The sequence below is a fragment of the Chiloscyllium punctatum genome, chromosome 15, assembly GCF_047496795.1.
Source record: "Chiloscyllium punctatum isolate Juve2018m chromosome 15, sChiPun1.3, whole genome shotgun sequence".
Lineage (NCBI taxonomy): Eukaryota > Metazoa > Chordata > Chondrichthyes > Orectolobiformes > Hemiscylliidae > Chiloscyllium > Chiloscyllium punctatum.
The window spans coordinates 34918821-34944898 of NC_092753.1; the positions used below are offsets into that span (position 1 = coordinate 34918821).

The window sequence follows — 26078 nt, forward strand, 5'->3', positions numbered from 1 at the left end:
GCTGACTATCAGTCTAAAGAAGACAAGCATCCTGAGGCACTGCCAGTCATCACCATTGATGACTACGAACTCAATGCTGTCCATCAGTTTACTTATCCTGGCTCTACCATCACTGATAACTTTTCCTTCGACGCAGATCGACAAGAGGATTGGGAAAGCAGCCTCAACTCTTGTTTGCCTCCCAACGTGAGTATGGAGGAATCTCACGCTGACAGTGAAGACAAAAATGACAGTCGACAATGCCTGCATCATAAGCACATGCTGTAGGCAGTGAAACGTGGACTACATATGCCAGACAGGAGAGAAGAGTAAACACCTACCACTTGAGGAGTATCCAACCATATCCTGGACACATCCTGGCAAGACAGTGTCCAATACTCCGGTCCTATCTCGCATTGGCCTTCCCAACATGTACACTCTGCTCAGACAAATGAGACTGTGCTGGCTGGGGCCACATCCACCACATGGAGGATGGCTGCAATCCAAAGGAAATCCTTTAATGAGAGCTCGCATCTGGGAGGAGACCCACTGGGCGCCCCAGCTCCGTTACAAGGACGTCTGCATGAGGGACATGTAGGCGCTTGATATCGTTACAGAGTCCTGGGAACGTCTTGCAGCTGACCGCACAAGATGGAGAAGCGCCCTTAACCAACACCTCAAATAGGGGAAAAGAAGCAGATGAGTGCTGCAGCAGACAAGCCGGCACACAAGGAGTGCAGCAATTCTAGCAGATCAGTGACCACATACAGATGTGACCTCTGCTGTCACTCCAACATTGGTTTCTTTAGTCACAAGCGACGTTGCTTCAGGGAAGCAGAAAGCCAGAACCACAAGGATGCAACCCATGGTCAGCCATGACCAAAGGGGGCCTCACACACACACACACACAGACATCCATCATGCCTTTGGTGGAAATTCACTGAAGTGCAACAAAGGACATTACTATTACAAAACAGAATCATTGATGCAATCAATACAGATTCTGTTGAGGGTATATACAACAATTCCACTCTTTTCAACTCCACTAAATTAACTCTTTTGATTATAGTATTCAAACATATAAGGAAAACATATAAATAAAGATAGTAGAAAATAAAACATTTTAACTACTACTTAGAGACACATAGTCACACTGGCTTGGGATGGTCAACATTTCCTGTAGTTGCCTGATTTCGAAGCTACTTGGATGCTGCCTGAACTGCTGTGCTCTTCCAGCACCACTAATCCATTTCCTGTAGTTTCCTACCGCACATACACACAAAATACCTGTGCATACATTTTAGTGAACACTTCCATTATGTTTGCATGGAAACTTTTGAGTGCTTGCAGGTTCACAGGTTATAAGGATTATAAGAGTTATACTGAGACCCCAACAGGGCTGAAACTGGAAAATATGCAGAATCAGCAGCAGGTCAAAAAGGGAGGTTGAGTTTATATTGGGTTTCTTCCATAGCAGAAAATCCCACTTTAAGTGCTGTAAAGGTTAGTGACGTGATGAACTCTCTCTTTGGGAAATGTAAAATAATTGTAGGAACATTTCATTGTATATGAGAGCACTAGCCTCGGCAACAAAATTCATAAATAGTTTTGTCTCATCTGAATAAGTAAACACACAAAACAACTGGGAAGCTCCAATTTCACATGTTTTATTATGTTTGAAGAGCATTCTTAAAGTCAATGAACCTAAAAACATAAAAATAGAATTTTTTCCAGCTTACAAAAGAAATATATTAGGCAACTTCTGATGTGCGCATCAAAGCTTGGAAATATGTACAAATATGAATATGGCCATAATAGAAGTACCATCAGACTTGTTAACAGCGTAATGAAACCTAAAGTAGTTTGAAAAAGGTATTTATTCAATGCTCGCAGTTTGTTCTTTTGTTCATATAAACACCTGATTTATTTCACTGGTAGTTGTGTGGTTAAGACTTATAACCATTTCAGCTTTATGCTGCACTAAAAAGACATTCTTGAAACAATTTTGGATGAAATCCAGTTTGTGCAATTGATTTCAGCATTTCTGTAAAAAGTACAAAGTTAGTTGGTAACAGATACAATAAATTTGCTTGTTCAGTGAATTGCCTAAATATAAACAAAAAATGAAATAATATTTTTACACCGCAACAATAATAAATATACATTAAGCCCTTTGGACAGTACATTATAGGAGTGTACAATGAAGTCACAAGATTGTTCATACATTTGAGTGTTCAATCATAATGATTTTTAATTAATTTAATAGGAGATCATAGCTTCTGAATTGGTCCAGCTACCTCCAATTCAGTGGAATCATCCTATAGCATATGTAAGAGGCCATGAACAGTTAGCAGTGAATGTGCCCGGCAGTTATATCTGCAGAAACAAATCTGCATTTTAGATTTCATCATTTTCTTTCTCAGTTGAAATGAAGTCTTCACGTTTTACCCAGATTACTTCTGCTGTGGTATTTTCCACGACGCCATTAGCTCCTGCTGCAACTTTTTGCTTTGCAGTAAATACTGTTTTTGATGGTGATTTTTCTGGCGTTCTATGCATGGATAGTTTTCCATTCTCACAGAAACTATCTTTTGTGAAGCTCATTGCTTTCAGCTGCTCTTGCAAATCTTTTGACAGTGTTGAACTTTTTACTGACTGGCAGTATTCGTCATCATCACTTAGAATATCAGTCTCTTTGACATCTTCCTGTTCTTCATACTTACCAAGATCAAACTGTTCTTCCACCCAACGATCAGTATCATTGCATGTCACTGGGGACTGTGAAGATTCATTACTTTGACTACGTCCAAACAGATCATCTGCATCAATAGTAAATCTGTTCCTGGATAGTCTCTTTTTGCCTAGACTTCTGCAGGGTACTGAAACTTAGGGAAGGACAAAGATATACAGAAATTAGATGCTGCGGCACCTTGCCAAAAGCAAAATCAAAGTAATAGTCGAACAGACAAGACATTTCAACAAGCTAGATGTCAGTACAATCACAAATAAACACAGATTTACTACTCACAATATTGTTGAATAACTGTTTATGGCACATTGCTTGTGTTTTTTAGTTGCAACGTTTGCCATTTAAAATAAAAGCATTAATAACTGCATTAAAATATTATTTGGAAAAACACCTCATTAAGTATGCACACACTCATATTTCCAAAAGCCATTTCAAATCCATAGCTTTTACAAGCATAATCAATATTATGACTATACAATGTTTTCACAGAATCCCTACAGGGTGGAAGCAGCCATTCAGCCCATCGAGCCCACACTGATAGATGCTCAGGCATCCCAAACCCTATCTCTGTAACCCTGCATTCCCCATGGCTAATCCACCTCAATTACACATCCCTGGACACTACTGGCAATTTAGCAATTCACCATACCTGCACATCTTTGTACTGCAGGAGAAAACTGGAGATCGTGGAGGAAACCCACACAGATATGGAGAGAATGTGTAAACTCCATACAGTCAACCAAGGGTCGGATTGAAGCCAGATCCCTGGCATTTTGAGGCAGCAGTGCTAACCACTGAGCCACTATGTGCCTGTTTTCTATGAAATATATTGAGAATTGTGCAGTAATTACTGAGCAGAGGGGAAAGGGGGTATGTATTGTGCAACGAAACATGGGTTACACTTGTGATACACAACTGGAATGTGTGCAGGGTTTTCCGAGCTCCCACTGTGAACCTCCCAAATGAGGAGGGTAGTGGACAGTAAAGAGGTAGTAACTAAAGCCTGTAAGGAACTAGACAATGAAGTCAGTGTGACTTAGGGGAAGATTAGGCATGGAACAGTTGATAGATGCAAAAGGGATCTGAGGTGCATTTGTTTTAATGCGAGAAGTGCAGTGGGTAAGGCAGATGAACTTCAGGCTTGGATTTGTACCTACGAGTATGAGGTTATTGCTATCACTGAGACTTGGTTGAGGGAAGGGCAAGCTTGGCAACTAAATACCCCAGGAGACAGATGCTTCAGGTGGGTTAGAGAGAGAGGTAAAAGGGGTGGAGGAGTAGCAATACTGGCCAGAGAGGATATCACAGTTGTGCTGAATGAGGGCACTATGGAGGACTCGAGCAGTGAGGCAAAGGTACAAATATGGAGACAGATTATCGAAAGATGTAGGAGCAACAGGATGGTGGTGATGGGCAATTTTAATTTTCCCAACATTGACTGGGATTCACTTAGTGTTAGAGGTTTAGATGGAGCAGAATTTGTAAGGAGCATCCAGGAGGGTTTTCTATAGTATGTAAATAGTCCAATTTAGAAAGGGCCATACTGGACCTGGTGTTGGAGAATGAGCCCAGCCAGGTGGTTGAAGTTTCAGTAGGGGATAACTTTGGGAATAGTGATCACAATTCCATACGTTTTAGAATACTCATGGACAAAGACTAGCGTGGTCCGAAAGGAAAAGTGCTAATTTGGGGGAAGGCCAACTATAGCAAAATTCAACAGGAGCTGGGGAATGTGGATTGGGAGCAGCTGTTTGAGGGTAAATAGTAATATAAATGTGTATGTGGGAGGCTTTTAAAGAGAGGTTGATTACAGTGCAGGACAGACATATCACTGTGAAAATGAGGCATACAAATGGCAAGATTAGGGAACCATGGATGACAGGTAAAATGGAGACTAGCTAAGAGCAAATGGGAAGCATACATAAAGTCCAGGTGACTGAAAACAGACAAAGCTTTGGCATAATATTGGGAAAGAAGGACCAATCTGAAATGAGGAATTAAGAGGACTAAAAGGGATCACAAAATACCTTTGGCAAACAGGGTTAATGAAAATCCCAATTTGTACATAGGGAGCAAAAGGGTAATTAGAGAAAGGGCTGGCCCACTCAAGGACAAAGGAGGAACGTTATGCATGGAGTCGAGAAAATGCGTGAGTTTCTTAATATGTACTTTGCGTCGGTATTCACCGAGAAGAGGGACATGACGGGCGTTGAGGTTCGGGATAGATGTTTGATTACTCTAGGTCAGGTTGGCATAAAGAGGGAGGAAGTGGTGGACATTCTAAAAGGCATTAAGTTGGACAAATGCCCAGGTCTGGATGGGTTCTATCCCAGGTTAGTGAGAGAAGCAAGAGAGGAAAAACCTGGGGCCTTAACAGATATATTTGCAGCATCCTTGAACACAGGTGAGGTTCCAGAGGACTGGAGAATTACTAATGTTGTCCCTTTGTTTAAGAAGGGTAGCAAGGATAATCTTGGTAATTATAGACCAGTGAGCCTGACGTCAGGGAAGCTGGCGACAAAGTTGATTGATGAGACAAGGGCTGTAGATGTCATATGCATGGACTTCTGTATGGTGTTTGATAAGGTTGTCCATGGTAGGCTGATGGAGAGAAAGTGAAGTCGCATGGGGTCCAGGGTGTAATAGGATAGAGAACTGGCTGGGTAACAGGAGACAGACAGTAGTAGTGGAAGGGAATTTCTGAAAATGGAGAACTGACCAGTGGTGTTCCATAGGAACCCGTGCTAGGACCACTGTTGTTTGTGATATACATAAATGATCTGGAGGAAGGTATGGGTGGTCTGATTGCAAGTTTGTAAACGACACTAAGATTGGTAGTGAAGGTCACTGTCAGAGAGCGCAGCAGAATGTAGATAGATTGGAGAGCTGGGCAAATGCAAGATGATGCACAATTCTAGAGCGAACTCTAAAATTGGTAAATGGAACCGTACAATATGGTAAACGGAAAAGTCCTGGGGACAATTTCTATACAGAGGTCTGCGCATTTATTAGGTCCATTGTACCCTGAAAGTGGCAACGCAGGTCGATAGAGTGGTCATGAAGGCACAGGGCATGCTTTTCTTCATCGGATGGGGTACTGACTACAAGGCTTGGCATGTCATGTTATAGTTGTATAGGGCTTTGCTTTAGCCACATTGGAATACTGCGTATAGTTCTGGTCGCCACGTTACCAAAAGGATGCAGATGCTTTGGAGAGGGTGCAGAGGAGGTTCATCAGGATGTTGCCTGGTATGAAGGGCACTAGCTATGAAGAAAAGTTGAACAGATTAGGATTATTTTCATTAGAAACATGGAATTTGAGTGCTTCCATAGATAGTAAGGGTGGATAGTAAAAAGCTTTTTCCCCCAGAGTGGGGGACTCAATTACTAGAGGTCACTAGTTCAAGTTGAGGGGGAAAAGTTTAAGGGAAATATGTGTGGAATGTTCTTTACGGAGAGGGTGGTGGGTGCTTGGAACATGTTGCCAGAGATGGTGGTAGAGGCAGACATGATTATGTCATATAAGATACATCTGGACAGATATATGAATGGGCAAAGAGCGGAGGGATACAGATCCTTGGAAAATAGGCAACAGATTTAGATCGAGGACTTGGACTGGCACAGGTTTAGAGAGCTGTAGGGCCTGTTCCTGCGCTGCAATTTTCTTTGTTCTTAACTCCAGTGAGACAACATAACAGATGTTAGATTGTTTCTTCCTGATTTGAGGCAGAGTAGGGAAACCATGCCAGGAAATTCTCTCTTACAATATTTATTAAAACACCGTTATTTTACATCCTGCTTTGAAGAATGACTTCATTTTGCACAATCATTGATAAATAATTATTGAAAATATAGCATATAAATAAATTAATTTTTAACACATCCCTAAGCAGTAAGTAGTATGCAGAAACAAGAGCAAAGATTATGAAAAATTGATTAAAAACTTAAGAAATGTTAGCAGGATTAGGTCACCTTGCCCTTCAGACATACTGAAACCATTTCATATGATTATGACCTTTGACTCCAATTTCACTTTCCCACCTGTCTCCTTCATCTCTCCTTGATTGTCCAGCAAGATCTCGTGAAATAGTATCTATTATTTTTGAAAACATTCCCCTCCATCCAATGGAAATGAATTGTTACTTGTAGATTTACAATTGTCTAACATGTCACAAGCTTATTTGCCATTTGACTTTTCCCACATGGGTTCATGTTTCTATTCATTTCAACTATTCATTTTATCACGCATGTTCTCAATTTATATTGTTATTACTGAATCAATTCACATACCCCATTGAGTTATGACGTTGATTTTTGTTTTAAAGTTCCACAATTACTGGTTCTATCTTAAAATGAGAACTTCTTTTAAAAACAACTGGTTAAACGAGGTCAAAAAATCCTGATTTTTTTTTGGAACTGGTTCATAGTTAAGGAACAAAGAAGCATTAGGAAATTATTTTCATAAATATGAAATTATACACTGGCACAAGAGAGGAACATTTTGTAACATGTAATAGTGTGAATGATACTTTTGAAACAGCTCTGACCCCGATGGTTCTTACCAGCTCGATTCACTACTGGCCTTGCTCCTTTCAATGCACATAGTCGCTTTCCCCCAAAAGGAATGTATTGCTGAGACTGTGGCAAACTTTCAGTTTTTAGAAGCTGCCTTCGATGTTTATCACGTAATATGGACTGAACTGCCTTGATAATATCCCGTTTATTCTCAGGAGTACTGAAAATTTTCAGAAAGGTCGACATCAGAGGAAGATAATTCTGAAAATATTTTTTTAAATGATGCTGAAAATGTTTAATAAATCAGACAAGAGTAACAACCAGCTACCTGCTACAGAAGTGAAAGTTTGTCTCTGGTCTTCCTTCTGACTCAGATTTTGTGTGAATTATTTCAAAGACACAATCGGTCTCAACATCTAGAGACAAAAGCACATAGAAGTATTACGAAATATAACTGCAGGAGGCAAAATTTAATATTGATAGGGTTAGCATTATTTAACATACATAATTGCAGGGCCTCCTAGTACTACAAGAAGAAAAGTCAGGGCAATTTTAAACATCAAAGACAATGGCATTCAATCACCTCAAATCTGATTTAATTAGTAATAGTAAAAATTAGCAATAACTTGTTGCTGTCTGTGTAATTTTAGTATCTGTCAGTCAACTGAACTCCTAAAAGTGTGCAAGTTTTTATGTCCTAAATATGGACAACAATTCATTCACAAAAGTAAATTATATGCTACCAAACTACTGAAAATGGATGAGTTATTTACTTTAAGTAAGAGTTCAGCCTCATTCTATAGGAAAATCCTCACTTTCCAACACTGGAAGTGAGTGGTACAGAAAAGTTATTTCAGTCTACACAGGGCGAGTTGAAATTCCACATGCTGTAAAAATGAATACAGCCTTCATTGTAGTATATCTCACAAATAATTTCACAAAACAGAAATAGTGTGTATTAACAGTGCTAAGTAACATAGCAAAGAGTACAGGCCAAAGATACTGGACTGGATTTTCCAATGGTCAGACATTTATTATTCCAGAGTGACCCCCTTTTGCCAGTCCTGAACCCCCTGTTATCCTGATCTGCCTTTTCTCATGACCACTGATTAGGGCAGAACCTCCCCTAACTTACTCCCACTTTTATTCTTCCTTCAGGAGCCAATTTAGCTCTGCCACGTCCCCACCCAGAAGCTGGAATCCTCTCCCCCACCATTGGACTCAGCTCTTCCTCAAACTTCCAAACTCCCCTGTGAACCAATGACCCAATATTTCTCACCCACTCCAACATACCTTAATCACTGCATCAATTATTTGGCACACTTGCCAAAATTCCATAAGAAATAGGAACAGGAGTAGGCTGTTCGCCCCCTCCATCCTACTCGGTCACTCAATAAGATCATGGCAGATCTGACATTCCTCACATCCACTTTCCTGCCCTTTTCCCATAACTCTTCATTCTCTAGTGATCAAAGATTCATCTATGTCAACTCAAAATAAACACAAGGACTCTGATCCCACAGCTGTCTGTGGCAAAGAGTTACAAAGACTCTCAACCCTCAGAGAAGAAATTGTCCTCATCTCAGTCTTAAATTAATGCCCATTTGTGCTGAGGCTCGATCTCAGAGTCCCAGACTCTCCCATGATGGGAAACATTCCCTCAGCATCCTGTATGTTTCAATGAGATTACCTTTCATTCTTCTATAACTCCAGTGAGTAGAGTCCCAACTTGATTATTCTTTATTAATAAAACAATCCCTCCATACCAGGGATCATCTCATGAACCTTCTCTGAACTTCCTCCAATGAAGTAGTTTGTTTCCTTAAGGAAGGGGACAAAGACTGTTCACAATACTCCAAATATGGTCTCAGCAGTATCTTGTACAGTTGCAATAGACGTGTTTACTCTTGTACTTCAACACCCTTGAAATATGGGTCATCGTATCGTATCTTTGGGGTCCTGAAGGGAGAGGGTGACCAGCCTCAAGTCATTGTCCATGTAGGTACCAATGACATAAGCAGAAAGAGGGATAGGGATGTAAGGCAGGATTTCAGGGAGCTAGGGTGGAAGCTGAGAGCTAGAACAAACAGAGTTATCATCTCTGGATTGTTATCCGTGTCACGTGATAGCAAGGCAAGGAATAGGGAGAGTTTAGTTTAGTTTACGTTTAGTTTAGCGATGGAAAGGGATAGGTACATGCCACAGGTCAAGAGTTATTGATGGGGCAAGGGCAATTATAATGCAATTAGGCAAGAATTAGGATGCATAGAATGGGGTAGCAAAATGTAGGGGATGCAGACAATCAAAATGTGGAGCTGGTTTCGGGAACAGATATTGCGTGCCCTTGATAGGGATGTCCCTGTCAGGCAGGGAGGAAGTGATAAGGTAAGGGAACCGTGGTTGACAACAGAAACTGCATCTCTTGTTAAGAAGAAGAAGGAGGCTTATGTGTTGATGAGGCAAGATGGTTCAGATGAGGCGATGGAGAGTTAAAGATCAGCAAGGAAGGATTTAAAGAGAGAATTAAGAAGAGCAAAGAGAGGACACGAGCAGCCTTTAGCAAATAGAATAAAGGAGAACCCTAAAGCTTTCTATCGGTACGTGAGGAATAAAAGGATGATTCGGGTACGAATTGGGCCAGTCAAAGACAGAAGTGGGAAGCTGAGTGTGGACCCTGTAGAGATCGGAGTGGTGCTAAATGAACATTTCTCATTGGTATTCACTCAGGAAAAGAGAAAATTGTATAGGAGAAACATGAGGTAAGAGATATTAGACTAGAAAGGATCGAGGTTAGTTACACACAGGTGCTATCAATTCTGGAAGGTGTGAAAGTAGACAAGTCCCCTGGGCTGGATGGGATTTATCAGAGGATTCTCTGGGAAGCTAGGGAGGAGATAGCAGAGTGTTTGGCTTTGATATTTGAGTTGTCATTGTCTACAGGTTTAGTACCTGAGGACTGGAGGATTGCTAATGTTGTGCCCTTGTTCAAGAAGGGCAGCAGAGATGACCCAGGTAATTATAGACCAGCGAGCCTTACGTCTGTTGTAGGAAAGGTTTTGGAAAGGATTATGAGAAATAAGATTTATAATCATCTAGCAAGCAACAACTTGATTTCAGATAGTCAACATGGTTTCGTCAAGGGCAGGTCATGTCTCACAAACCTCTGAGTTTTTTGAGAAGGTGACTAAGCATGTAGATCAGAATAGGGCAGTTGACGTGGTATACTTAGACTTCCGTAAAGCCTTTGATAAGGTTCCACATGGTAGACTGATGGAGAAAATGCAGAAGCATGGAATTGAGGGTGATTTAGCAGTTTGGATTAGAAACTGGCTTTCTGGAAGGCGGCAGCGAGTGGTGGTTAATGGAAAATATTCAGCCTGGAGTCCAGTTACTAGTGGTGTGCCACAAGGATCTGTTTTAGGACCACTACTGTTTGTCATTTTTATAAATGACTTAGATGCAGGCATAGGTGGATGGATTAGTAAGTTTGCAGACGACACTAAAGTCGGTGGAGTAGTGGACAGTTTGCAAGAACGTTACAGGTTGCAGGGGGACTTGGATAAACTGCAGAACTGGGCTGAGAGGTGGCAAGTGGAGTTCAATGCAGCTAAATGTGAGCTGATGCACTTTGGGAAGAATAACAGGATGGCAGAGTACTTGGTCAATAGAAAATTCTTGGTAGCGTGGATGTGCAGAGGGGTCTTGGAGTCACCCAGGTGGATAGTGCTGTTAAGAAGGCATACAATGTGTTAGGTTTCACTGGTAGAGGGATTGAGTTCCGGAATCGCAATATCATGCTGCAACTATACAAAACACTGGTGCGACCACACTTGGAATATTGTATACTGTTCTGGTCGCCCCATTACAAAAAGGATTTAGAAGCATTGGAAAAGGTGCAGAGGAGATTTACCAGGATGTTGCCTGGTCTGAAGGGAAGGGCTTATGAGGAAAGGCTGAGAGACTTGGGTCTGTTCTCATTGGAAAGAAGAAAGCTAAGGGGGGATTTGATAACAACATACAAGATGATCAGAGGATTAGATAGGGTAGACAGAGAAAGACTTTTTCCTAGGATGATGACGTCAGCTTGTACGAGAGGGCATAACTACAAATTGAGGGGTGATAGATTTAAGACAGATGTCAGAAGCACCTCAGAGTGGTAAGGGTGGACCCTGTAGAGATCGGGGAGGTGCTAAATGAACATTTCTCATCGGTGTTCATGTCCTATCTACTCAGGTAGTCAACTCAGCTATATTAGGGAGATTTAAACAATCCTTAGATAAGCACATGGATGATTTTGGGATAGTGTAGGGGGATGAGCTGAGAATAGTTCACAGGTCGGCGCAACATCGAGGGCTGAAGGGCCTGTTCTGCCCTGTATTGTTCTATGTTCTATTCCACTGGCCTTCCTGGTTACCTGCTGCACCTATGGCTAGCTTTCTTTGTTTCATACACAAGTAGACTTATGTCCCTTTGTGTTGCAACTTTCTGTAATTTCTCTCCATTTAAATAATGTTCTGTTCTCTTGTTCACTTTTCAAAATTAACAATTTTGCATTTTTCCACATTATACGCCATTTGGCAATTTTTAGCTCACTTACTTAATCTATCAATGTCTCTCTGTAAACTCTCACAATCTGCCATACTTACTATTTTACTGTTGTCTGCTAATCTGTTAACAGTACATTCGCTTATTTCCTCCAAGTCATGTTAACATATTGTAAACAGCTGCAGTCCCAGCATTATTCTATGTGGAACCCAATGGAATCTGGTTACCAACCTGAGGAAGAACCCCTTATCCCCATTCTCTGTTTTCTCCCTGGGAACCAATTCTCTCTCATGCCAATATACTACCTCCAACACAGTGTACCCTTAGCTTATGATTTAACCTTTTGTGGGGTACCTTGTCAAACATCTTCTGGAAGTCCAAGTACAACTTTGTCTGCTCTGGTTGAGACCTCCTTGAAAACTTCTCATAAATCAGACACAATTTCCCTTTCATGAAGCCATGCTGCCTCTGCTTAATCAGCTTATGATTTTCCAAATGTTCTGCTATTACTTCCTTAATAATTGATTTCAATACTTTTCCAACAATAGATGCTAGGTTAACCAGCTCATAGTTACCCACTTTTTGCCTCCCTTCCTTTTTGAATAGAGGTGTCACATTAGCAGTTTTGCAGTCTTTGGGGTGTTTCTCCAGAATCCAATGATTTTTTGTTAAATTTCAACCAATGCATCCACTGTTCTCTGTAGCTTCCTTTTTTAGAATCCTAGGGTGCAGCCAGGGGGATTCAAGTACCTTTAACCCCATAAGCTTGTCTAATACTCCTTCTTTAGTGGTGGTAATGGTACTTGATTTCCTCCCCTGCATTCTTGCTTAAAATGTTTGACAAGACCATTTCAAATATTGAAGAGAATAGCATTAAGGCTATTCTGCGTTATCTGCAAAAAAGGTGAAACAAATGAAAGGGCCAAAGGAAAACTGAACATTGCTCATGCGAACGAGTTCACAAGAAATTTGTGTTTGACTGTCAGAGTAGGTTTCTATGGATTGCCACAGCACAAAAATACCATTATGTTGGGTGCATACCAGTTTTTTTTCCCCCAAAAGTATATAAACAAAAGTTTCCAAATTCACAGAAACAGCCTGGCCAAACCCCCATGAGGAATGTGAAAGAGTTAAGCAAAATAATTTTGACACTGGGCATTGAAAGCTGACTTCAAGTGCTCAGAATGATCATTCTCTTGAAACAATTTAAAAGTTTCTGTCATTAAAACCAATGTTGAAAAGTAAAGAACCGATCCATTAAACTAAACACTTTTTCTATCACCTTTGTAAACTCTTTAAGGATAAATGATAGGAGAGTTAAAGGAAAGGTTAAAAAAAATGGTTAATCGGGATAGTCTTAAGAGCTCATCCTCAGATTAGATAGTACTGGGTGGAGGTGAAAACCGAAAACTACAATAAAATCGGATACCTTCTTTCAGAATGCAAGAGAAGTTGCAAGAAGTGTGAGACCTATAGCAACTTGCAAGAATTAGTCCGAAAAGGGAACTTGAAACAAAAATATCACACATCAAATTGTAGACCCCCAGTTGTAGTTGAACTAGAGGTGGAAACTCCAGACTTCGGCTAAGGTAAATAGGTTAGATGAGAGATATGAAAGGATCACAGAATCACATAATACAGAAGGGGCCCTTCAGTCCATTGATTTTTAATTGACAAAAATATTACTCTAAATCTACACGAGTCCCACTTTCCAGCACTTAACCCATAGTTGTGAATGCTATAACATTCAGAGTGCTCGTCCAAACTATTAGAAGGTTGAGAGGTTTCCCACGGCATCTACCTTCTCAGGCAGCACATTCCAGACCCCAACCACGCGGAGTGAAAAATGCTTTCCTGAAATTCCTTTTCAACCTCCTGTCTTTCACCTTTGAAGTATATGCCCTTTTGCACTGACCCTTCAACTAAGGGGAACAGCTGCTTTCTATTCACCCTTTCCATGCCCCTCAATCTTTACATCACTCAGGTACCTATTCAGGTTTCTCTGTTCTTAAGAAAACAATCCAAGCGTGCCCAGCTTCTCTTCAGTGCTAAACTGGTACATCCTAGGTATAATCCTGGTAAGTCTCTGCACCCCCTCTAGTGCAATTGTATACTTCATCTTGTGTGGTGACCAGAAGAGCACACAGAACTCCAGTTGTAGCCTAACCAAAGTCCTGTACATAAGGGCAAGTATCCAATATGCCTTCATAATTACCCTACGAACTTGTCCTACCACATTTAAGGAATTGAGTTCAAGCCTCTAAGATCCCTCTGTCACTTCGAGCTTCCTAGTGCCCAGCCATTTGTTGAACATAGAGCATTACAGCGCAGTACAGGCCCTTCGGCCCTCGATGTTGCGCCAACCTGTCATACCAATCTGAAGCCCATCTAACCAACACTATTCAATGTACGCCCATATGCTTGTCCAATGACGACTTAAATACATTTAAAATTGGCAAATCTACTACTGTCGCAGGCAAAGCATTCCATACCATTACTACTCTGAGTAAAGACTACTGCCTTATCATGTTACTTCTTCCAAAATGCATCACCTCACTAATCAGGGTCAAGTTCCATCTACTACTGATCTGCTCATCTGACCAATCATCTTTATCCTGAAAACTAGGACCTTCTTCCTCAATGTCAACCACTCAGCAAAACGTTACAACGTCAGCAAAATTACTTACAACATCACCACCACCACCTCCCCCCCACCCCACTGTCCCCAACATTCTCAACTACTTTGTCGATATATATCAGGGACCCAATAAGAGCATTGATGCCTGTTCTATGCCACTAGACTCCAGCCTCTAGTCACAAACACTCTGTGTCCAAACAACTCATCAATTTTGGATCTAATTTACCAAATTATCTTGGATCTCAAATATTTTTATACTTTCTTAAAATCAGTCACTCATCTGGGACCTTGTCAAAGGCTCTGTTGAAATCCATATTAACTATGTCACCTGCCCTACCCTCATCTACACACTTGGTCACCTCCTCAAAAAAAATTAATCAAGGTTTTTATCAAAAAGGATAATTTAACTTGCGTTCAAGATGGACTTAGTTTTGCCTCCAGGGAATACAATGAAAGTCCAAATGGTACAAAATACGATAAGTGCAGTGTATATCTTGGTTTAACTGCACAAAGTGCCCTTGGCCCATGCTTCTTCAACTTCTTCATCAACAACTTTCCCGCTATCTTAAGGTCAGAAATAGGAATTTTTGCTGATGATTGCACAAATGTTCAACACCATTCACAACTCAAGATATTGAAGCAGTCTATGTCTAAATGCAAGGAGGCCTGGACAATATCCAGGTTTCAGCTGACAAGTGGCAAGTGACATTGCAATGATCAGCTCCAACAAGACAGAATCTAACCATCGCTTCTCAACATTCAATAGCATTTCCATCACTGAATATACCACTATCAACATCCTGGGGAATACCATTGAACAGAAAATGAACGAGACTAATCATATAAATATTGAGACTACATCAGTGTCTAGGAATCCTGCAATGAATAACTCACCTCTTAACTACCCAAACTTGCCTTGATGAGTGCTATTCGTAAAACACTTGAAGCTTGACACCATCCAGAACAAAGCAGCCCAATTGATTGGCATGACATCCACAAACGTTCACTCCCTCCACCATCAATGCTCAGCAGCAGCAATGTGTATCATCTACAAGATGCACTGTAAAAATTTCCCTTTGGCAGCACGTTGAAAACATGTGATCATGGCAAGCTAGAAGGAAAGGGCAGCAGATACATGGGAACACCACCAGCTGCAAGGTTCTTTCCAAGCCACTCACCAACCCAATTTAGAAATATATTGCCATTCCTTCAATGTCGCAGGGTCAAAATCATGAAATATCCTCCCAACAGTATTTCGGTCTTCCTAAATCAAATAAACTGCAACAGTCCAAGGTGACAGCTCATCACTGCTTTCTCGAGGCCATGTCTACTTATTTATTGTCAAGTATATTGTTACAAAATACAGTATAAACTGTCGCAGAGTGTCACCACTCTCCAGCGTCATCGTTAAAGACCCAAGAAAAATAAATCAAAACTTAGATCACAAGAGGTAGAAAAATAAATAGAGTGTGTAACTATGCAATCCTTCTTGTTAAGTGCTCAGTCATGGGCCATGAGCCTGGTGACCAGTCACAAGTTACCTTTGCTGTGTCACCGCCTCTGGAACAACAGTCACCACTCTTCAGCGCCTTCCCACTTCCAGTGATGCCCCTGCCACTACAAGCCCTCACTGGACCTCTCCACTGATGCCACCATGTACCACATGTCTTAAACTCAACTCCCCCAGAGGCATGAAGTCCACTTCAGGCACCCCTAGCCTATGCAGCTGCTGCTGATGCCACAAGATCTCGTACTGGGCCCAAATGTGCCTCCACCGCCTTTGTAAATCTGTGCTGGACGCAAATGCCACATTCACTATCAGTCTCTTGTGTCAAAAGCCTCACTGAAGTCCAAGTAACCCTCGTCTATACGCCTAGTCAGCTCTTTGAAAAATTCAATCAATCATATCTTCTACACTCTGACTTAAAGGAAAGCTCTTCTAGATGTATTAAGGGTTCTGCTCCCTCTGAACCTTGTACATGTTTCCAGTTAATGTTGGGGAAGCTGACCACCATTACCTTAAGGGTTATAGAGTCATAGAGATGTACAGCATGGAAACTGATCATTCAGTCCAACCCCTCCATGCCGACCAGATATCCCAACCCAATCTAGTCCCACCTGCTAGCACCCGGTCCATAACCCCCCAAACCCTTCCTATTCATATACCCATCCAAATGCTGCTTAAATGTTGCAATTGTACCAGCCTCCACCACATCCTCTGGCAGCTCATTCCATACACGTACCACCCTCTGCGTGAAAAAGTTGCCCCTTGGGTCTCTTTTACATCTTTCCCCTCTCACCCTAAACCTATGCCCTCTAGTTATGGACTCCCCGACCCCAGGGGAAAGACTTTGTCTATTTATCCTATCCATGCCCCTCAGGAAAGTGAATGTGAGGAATGCTGGATCAGCCAGGATCAGGCTTGAAGGGCCGATCAGCCGGCTACTGTTCATATTTCTGATAGGCTCATTACATTTCCATTTCTGTGAAATGTGCCTCCATTTATGTCATTCTCTTCATGCTGGTATACAACCCTGTGGTAATTCTGTGCCCTTGCCCTGGTACTTTCTTCTTCTTTTAGGTTGGGCAATAAATACTGGCCCAGCCAGATGCCACATTAACATTACACTAATGACCAGACACCAATAATTTATTTTAAACAAGTGAGACGTAAGAAGTAACTTCTCATATGGATCAACGGTAGTAGGGGTTGTTCAGAAATAACTTGGTGAATGGATTTGACTGGATTCAGGATTACAACTTTGTTCACAATCATTGGAAGCCCATGGAAAGTAAAAGAGATGGAACAGTTACAAGAACAAGTTCCAGATATTTTTCCATTTGTGGTGACAAGAGAAGTGGCTAAACAAAGTCTATCACCAGAAGTCAAAGTAATAGGCAGATGTTAGATAGCTGAAATGTTCCTTAAGGACGAGGCTTATTTCAAACTAAGTATTTGGCAGATCTACATTAATTGAGGTTCAGAAAGCAGATCCCAAATTAAGTAAAGTTCACACTGACAGCTAACACTGAAATTGAGGCTCAAAGAATACTGGTGTGTTATTTGTTTAAAAAGATCTGTGAATGGAAATTTATGGCTGTTGATCAGACAGTGGTACCACCCAGATACTGTCAGGACATATTGTTTTCATGTAATGCTCACAATCTATGGCAGGACCTGTAGAAATATGGAAATTTCCAACAATCTTTGCGCATTTGTGACAACTCTGGGAAGAGTAGGGCTTAACATCCAGCACTACTCCAGTAAACTGTGCCATAGCTTAAACCATCTGGAGCAAAACACTCCAAAATGTAAAATGTCATCTCAAGGAATTTAAATTTTCTGCTGTCACCACTTTCTACAGTGAGTTTCTTGCTTTGACGTGCGCACCCAAGTTCACATTGCATTTATTCATCTGAGAAGCTGAGGTTGTTCAACACGCTTCAAATTTTCTTCAGTGCAGACAAGAGGTGAATTATGTGAGGTTGCATAGACTCTGTTTTTCCTTCTAGGTGTAGACAGTCTTGTTGAAAACTGGTAAAATAAAATATTTACCTAATTGGAACACTCAATCTTAAAAGCAAAGTGGAAGTGATATTAAAACATTGGTTTGCCCCACATTGGTCCGCCCCACATTGGTCCAGTACATCATTGATACAGCTTAGCACTTCTTGGAAAGTTCACTTCATACATGTTAATACAAAATATTATTTACATACCTGTGGTTGCAACTGATCGAATCTGCAGTGCTCGAGTTGGAATCATATGACGAAATCTGAAAGGATCTCGATCATCTGAGACCGATACTCTCTGAGAAATGTTTCCCTATTTGTAAAATAAAAGATGATATTTTATGCTGGAATTTTACTAGAAACAAGACATTTTGGAAAAGTAAATGCGGGTAATTGATTTGTTTGTTTAGTAACTGCTCCAAATTATGATTTATATAATAGATGCTAAAGTAAAATTGAGCAATTTAAAAGAAACACAGGCTTACATCGTAACGCCAGTACTGCCTGTTTAAAATAATCTTTCCTACTTTGTTTTTAAGAAGAATAACTATAGAATTTCTCAGTTTACACATTAAAGACTATCAGCTTTCCAATCATTTGTAAGCTTCAGATCACAATTTTTAGTACTTTTAGTAGTTAAACATCAGGTAGCATGTCTTTTGCTGCAGTGATACTGCATATCCTTCATAAATATAAAACCTGGCTTTGGTCCTCTTCTGAACTTGAATCAATATGGTCTTTTTCTAACTGTGTAATAATCAAAATGAAAATATTGCAAAAACATTCTGTCCCAGATCATATTAGAATCAAAAACTGAATTTTAAAGCTTTCTCTTACCATTTGTGAAACAGACACATTGGTCAAAAGTGTGTTTCGGGTTTGCTTCACATAAAACAGCACTGTTTTGCAAACTAGTCCCAGATCTAATTGCGACTGATTACAATTCAGTATTTTCGCCATTTATATTTGAGCAAAACACCAAAACATTGTCTTACCACAAACTAAAGTGATTTCATGTTCATTGGTCACAACCAAATAAAAATTATTTTATTTGAACCATTTCATATCTTTGAATGTTTAACAATTTCATAAATTTAATACAAAATTAAATAGCTCATAAAACCAAATGTGTCTTGGTCATTTTAAGATAGAAAACCTACCAATTTCCTTTTCTGCTTGAAACCGTCCTTATACACAAGAACAACTGCAGTTTTGAACACTGGAAAGTAAAATGAAAAATAAATCATGCAGCGCTCCAAAACCTTGTGTATTGAAGTTCTTTTCCTGCACTTATTAAGCCACTCCTGCAAAAATGCAAAGTGGTTTTATGCGTATACTATCATAGAATTTGTGGATGAATGCAGATTACTTTGGATATTAGATGTAAAAAGTTTAAAACTCCTTTCTGAGTTTCCAACAATTCGGTATAAATTTAGCAATTTATACAGATTTGCACTTCTGAAACCTAAACACAATAAACCACGAAACTGGAACATACCAAATGCTGCCAATTCAGGATCTTTCTTACACTTCCCAAAGGATGTGGGAGGATTTAGCCAAGTAACTGTGGAATGGAGAAGAAGGTCTCCCATTGAAAGGTCCACAACCTATAAATGAAGGTGACATTGATATATATATATAATTATTGATACGAAATATACTTATATTTCATGTCTGCATGTCTTATATTTCAAATCTTATAGAGGACTATGGTTCTGGAAAATTTTGGATTCTGATTCATTTTCCATAATCCTAAATTAGCAATTGCATTTAATTGCAGATTATAAAATTAATTATTTAGGACAATTAAATATATGACTACTGTTACAGATGCCTTAAATTTTACTTTTGATTGCCCTATTATGTAATAATGTTTGACTAGCTGATCATTTTCATTAAAAGCAAGTTTGCATTTTCTTTGGAAATGTTTACAAAGACACAAATTTTGAAAATAAACAGTTGCCAGTATTTGTTACTGAAACACAGATGAGCCAACAGCATGTAGTGAAGAAATGGTACCTTGTGAATGGTAAATTACCATAAGATGCAAGTTATTATTGCCACTTGCATCTCCACTATTAGCATTATGAAAATAGCTTCTAAAACTTAACCTCTGCATGATTCCCATGAGGTTGGCTTATTTTAATTATACATTAACTATACATTAAACATGCCATTGAAAGTCCCTTTATAACAACATGATACCTGATAACAATTGTCATTCAACCTCTCCTGCACATAGAGTGAACAGGAGTGCCAGTCCTTAGTTAGTGATTTGATGTTTGAAGATTTTAAAATGTGAAAATTTAATTTTTTTGCAAATATCTTACTTTTTATTTCTGACTTTTAACCTCCCTTAAAGCAACTTTTTGTTACCACTATTTATTTTTTCTATCAAACTAACAGAGTTAGCCATTCCAGGAAATCCTGGAGGAGAAAGTGAGGACTGCAGATGCTGGAGATCAGAGCTGAAAATGTGTTGCTGGAAAAGTGCAGCAGGTCAGGCAGCATCAAAGGAACAGGAGAATCGATGTTTTGGGCATGAGCCCTTCTTCAGGAATGAGGAAAGTGTGTCCAGCAGGCTAAGATAAAAAGGTAGGGAGGAGGGACTTGGGGGAGGGGCATTGGAAATGCGATAGGTGGAAGGAGGTCAAGGTGAGTGTGATAGGCCGGAGTGGGGGTGGGGGCGGAGAGGTCAGGAAGCAGATTGCAGGTTAGGAAGGTGGTGCTGAGTTAGAGGGTTGGGACTGAGACAAGGTGGGGGAGGGGAAATGAGAAAACTGGAGAAATCTGAATTCATCCCTTGTGGTTGGGAGGGTTCCTAGGCGGAAGATGAGGCGCTGGACCATAGTAGGTAAAAACAATGACTGCAGATGCTGGAAACCAGATTCTGAATTAGTGGTACTGGAAGAGCACAGCAGTTCAGGCAGCATCCAAGTAGCTTCGAAATCGACGTTTCGGGCAAAAGCCCTTCATCAGGAATAAATGCTTTATTCCTGATGAAGGGCTTTTGCCCGAAACGTCGATTTCGAAGCTACTTGGATGCTGCCTGAACTGCTGTGCTCTTCCAGCACCACTAATCCAGAAGCTGGACCATAGTAGTCACTTTGCTTACTCCCCAACTTGACCAATTTCTCTGTGAAGTGCCTTGGGGTGTTTTATACATAAAATCTTTATGCAAGTGCAAATTGATGTTCCATTGGGATATTTTCAATCACTCTGTTTGGATGTGGTGTGACACATCACTGGAGCAGGTGCGTCTTGAACTTGGGCCTTCTAGCTCAAAGACAGTGGTGTTAACACTGGATTACAAGTACCTTTAAAATTAGGCTCCACCAAGATTTGAACTGGGATTGATGGATTCAGAGGGCAGAGTGCACACGATCACATCATGGAACGCAAAACTTTGATGCTTCCTTAGTAAAGAGGATGAATGAAAGCAGCTAACAGCAATGAACATAAAGTAGGGGTTATGGATAATATAGTTGTCGTAAAAGTTTAATCTTGGGGTCTTGGCATGACCAGATCAATTTTGTTTTAAATAAGTCGTTTGTTGTCTCCAAATTTCATTTCAAAACTTTTGAAAATAACAAACATTTCACTGTAATCAATTAATAGCATAGCTTTGCTTTTCCTTCAATCTTTGATCATTTAGACTCAGTACAATTCACCAGTAGTGGTGCAGGCGAAGGAAAGTAACAAATTTTCATTTTCTAATTACAAATTTGTTGGTATTAACATTTTCTCATACTCAGATAATGTTTTTTTATTTTGTCCAGTAACACCAACAAATGTCACTCTGCTTCAGCATGTTTGCTGCTGAAATCTTCATCACGCTTTTATCACTAGACTAAACTATCTCAAATTTAAAAGTCACAACACCAGGTTATAGTCCAACAGGTTTATTTGGAAGTTCTAGCTTTCTGAGCGCTGATCCTTTATCAGGCAGCTACCTGACAAAGAAGCAACACCTTCGAAAGTTAGTTCTTTGAAATAAATCTGTTGGACTATAACCTGGTTTTGTGAGATTTTTAACATTGTCCACCTACACCTCCACATGATAAATATTTCAAAAAATGCTTGATCATACAAACTTTTACAGCCAATGTTTTCAGTCACTCAGTTCCTGATCATCACCCATTCATACAGTCACTCAGTTCCTGATCATCACCCATTCATACAGTCACTCAGTTCCTGATCATCACCCATTCATACAGTCACTCAGTTCCTGATCATCACCCATTCATACAGTCACTCAGTTCCTGATCATCACCCATTCATACAGTCACTCAGTTCCTGATCATCACCCATTCATACAGTCACTCAGTTCCTGATCATCACCCATTCATACAGTCACTCAGTTCCTGATCATCACCCATTCATACAGTCACTCAGTTCCTGATCATCACCCATTCATACAGTCACTCAGTTCCTGATCATCACCCATTCATACAGTCACTCAGTTCCTGATCATCACCCATTCATACAGTCACTCAGTTCCTGATCATCACCCATTCATACAGTCACTCAGTTCCTGATCATCACCCATTCATACAGTCACTCAGTTCCTGATCATCACCCATTCATACAGTCACTCAGTTCCTGATCATCACCCATTCATACAGTCACTCAGTTCCTGATCATCACCCATTCATACAGTCACTCAGTTCCTGATCATCACCCATTCATACAGTCACTCAGTTCCTGATCATCACCCATTCATACAGTCACTCAGTTCCTGATCATCACCCATTCATACAGTCACTGACCTACACTGCCTCCTTATTAGTTACATTCCCGTTTTAAAACTTCAACTCATGTTTTCCTGTTTACCATGGCCTTGCCCTTCCCAATCCCTGCAATCCCTCGAGATAGCAACCTTGCAATGGCCTGGGTTCACCTAATTCTGGTCACTTGAGCAGCAACAAGCTTAAGTGCTCCAGTCTAGAGTGTGGTGCTGGAAAAGTTCAGCAGGTCAGGCAGCATCTGGGGAGCAGGAAAATCGACGTTTCGAGCAAAAGCCCTTCATTAGGAGGTAGAGACCATCCCTTCTGCTGTCTAGAACACAAGATTTGGAATTTGCTGTGAACCTTCTCAGTTCCCTTTCCTTTTTTCAAGGCACTATACTTAACCTACCACTTTGATAAAGCATTCAGTTTATAATGTCACTGTGACGTGCCTTGTGATGTTTTACTACATAAAAGGCAATATTAAAAAAGCTGGTGGTTTTTGTTGATGATATTATTTACTTTCCCATTATACATGTCTAGAAAAATGTTGATATGTGCAGGCTTAATACATTGCTTAACAGAAGGAACATTTCATTGTATCTCCCTCTAAATGTATGTCAAATTATCCATCTATACCCACTTAAATGACTTCAGTCTCAGTTAATGTAATACCTCATTACAAATAATAACAAAGTTAGAGGACTTTCAGAAGATCATTTTGCAGTGGCCCAAGGATCTTTTCTGCCACCAACTCTGCCAGGAAAGCTTTATGGTTCCTGGAATATAATGACATCAGTTCACTGGTCCACTTCAGTGTCAGTATCAAACTCATCAGATGAACATCTCAGGAATTTCTAACAACTGGAATCAAAATGTGTTTTATAAAGCAGTCAAATTAAACCATCCATTTGATTATAACAAATGTTATAGAATGCATAATGTGACTACTGCATCCATCCACAGCTGCGTAACAGGATCTATAGCTTTAAGGAGACACTTAAGTCTTGGTTCATTAATTTGTTGGTAAATTTCAAAAGGAAGAATTAGACATTCATTAAAATATTACTGAAAAATGCTCTTTCTTCAAAAACAGGCACCCTTTGCACAAGAAATAAGATGAATCAAGAATTTAAAACAGAGAAGAAAACACTTTGATGAAACACTACAATTAATGTGGCAGTATACAGATATCAGCTGTGCAGAAATTCACAGTTGGTAGCTTCTACCATTTCAACCAAAGGGGGAAGGAGGATAATCTAGTTTGGATCATTTGGGCCACAAGAAAATAATGAAATAGCGTATGAGCTGTATATGTATTCCAGGAAGTCAAATTGAATACTTTTCTTACCTCTTTCTTCTCTCCAGTTTGCTCAGATATAAGCTGGTCAAACACAGCACCATATTCTTCATGTAGTTTCTGCATTTCATTGATGTGGCTTGCTACTTTATTCATGGCTTTCATTGCCACTGAAAGTTTAAAGAAAAGGATTTCTAATATCTTTTGTGATTCAATTTATGCACTTATCATTTAGAAATTTACAGCACAAGAAACATCACCTTTATTTTCAAACATGTTATAAATCTTTTTGGCTGACAACAATTGAACGGGATTTACTGGACACTCTTCCTGTAGAATGCAAGAGACCTCCCTCTTTGGCCGAGTGGCAAGGTACATATTGTGTGGTGGTACACAGGCCATAGAGACCATAAATTCCATTCCCGACATCCATACAGGCAGTCCATTCCAGTTGGATTAGGATAGAATACAACATGACTCTCAGGACCTCAGGTTTGGATAAGAAACAAGAATTTAAAAATCTAATTTCTGACCATTACTGGTATCCCTTGTTGGAACTGAAATACCTCCAGGTGAAGATACTCGTATAGCTGACCCCTCTTTATTGATCGGAATTCAAGCCTTTTTTTTGCTTTTATCCTAACTTTTGGGTAGGCAAGGTGAAAAGTAAGCAAGTATCTGTCACTCGAGATTTTTCCTCATTATTCACTCACCCCATTCTCTTGCTGTATTTCTGATGGACAGTGAAAGTACCAGTCCTATAGCAGGTGTACTATGAAAAAACAAGCCACATTGCAGCTATGTATTCCGTTTCCCATGAATGCAGATCATAAGGGCAAATTCAAGATTATGATTTACCTATCATAAGGACAAAGCAGTGAAAATGGGAGCACAAGGAGCAGATGAAATTTAACATGGAAAAGTGTAAAGTGATTCATTTTTGTGGGAAGAATGCATAGTCAAAACAAAGTGTACAATTCTAAAGTGGGTCTATGAGCAAAGGGATCTTTATAAGTTACTGAATGTGACAGGCCGTGTTGAGAGAACAGTGAATAAAACATACAGGATTCCTGGGATGTATCAACAGGGGTATGAATTAAAAGCAATGGAGTTATATTGTACTTATATATAACAGTTCTAGACATATGTTAGAAAGGATAATAAAATCACTGGAGAGGTTGCAGAAAACATTTTTGAAATGATTCCAGAAATGAGGACTTTTGTTTCATAAATAAATTGGAGAGGTTGTTGAGACAAGGTTTGATGATGATATTCAAAGTATTGCACAAAATAGACAGGGTAGATAGGGAGAAACAGTTCTCATTGGTGAAAGCTTTAAAGAATTGGCAAAAGGAATAATAGTGAGCAAAAGAAAAAGATGTTAGACCACAGTAAATGGTTATGATTTGGAACGTGCTGCCTGAGATTGTAGTAGAGTCAGGTTCAATTAAGGCATTCAACAGGGAATTTATCCGAAAACGAAGAACGTACAGGGTTGTGGAGAAGATGGTGAGAGTCACAAGGAAAATTGCTCGTACAGAGAGCCAGGGCAGATGTGTCAGGCTATGTATGACCATTTCTATTGCACATATCAGGCAACTAGAACAGCTAGTCACTGTAGTGTAGGCTGAAGTGGACTTAACAATCCAAGTACTTCATACAGAGTCAGAGTGAGCTTATTTCATTTATTGCCATTTATTGTGGAGTTGTCATTTATTTCCGCTCCCTTGTCTCTCAATGTCTCACACCAGGGTATGCAGAGATTGGAGCAGTCTTAATTTCCTTTGTCCTGGGAGTACCTGAAGACGACATGTTTTACATGGACCATGAATGTGTTGTGCCTTGTGCTTGAACCCAATCAATGAACTATCACAGGAACTTCACTGCTACTGATAGACAACTATTTGCCATCCAGACTGCCACTGGAGATACCTCTCAAATCAACAAATCAACTCTGCACCAATTTAAAGCAAGTCAGAAATGTGGTGTTGCCTGAACAAGTCACTTTATTCAGTTCCTTAAGTATAACCAATGGCAAAGTGATAAGATCATGCAATTTTTCAGAGTGATAAGATCCCCAATGTCAAAGGGTTCATAGCTCACACCACATGG

The 26078-nt window shown here is 40.0% G+C and overlaps 1 protein-coding gene across 6 annotated transcripts in view; it reads right to left on the reverse strand.

The window, feature by feature from the left end:
• Positions 1-1638: 1638 nt before the first annotated feature.
• LOC140486192 (rho guanine nucleotide exchange factor TIAM1-like) overlaps positions 1639-26078 on the reverse strand; it is a 334442-nt gene continuing 310002 nt past the window's right edge. For all 6 annotated transcript variants that reach the window (XM_072584976.1, XM_072584973.1, XM_072584974.1 and 3 more), the window contains 7 exons: positions 24018-24136; positions 19438-19546; positions 19100-19158; positions 18147-18252; positions 7572-7659; positions 7291-7463; positions 1639-2864 (listed from right to left, as the gene is read on the reverse strand). In XM_072584976.1, coding sequence (XP_072441077.1) covers positions 2377-2864; positions 7291-7463; positions 7572-7659; positions 18147-18252; positions 19100-19158; positions 19438-19546; positions 24018-24136 — 1142 coding nt within the window. In that variant the 3' untranslated portion in view covers positions 1639-2376. The remainder of the gene's footprint in view (positions 2865-7290; positions 7464-7571; positions 7660-18146; positions 18253-19099; positions 19159-19437; positions 19547-24017; positions 24137-26078) is intronic.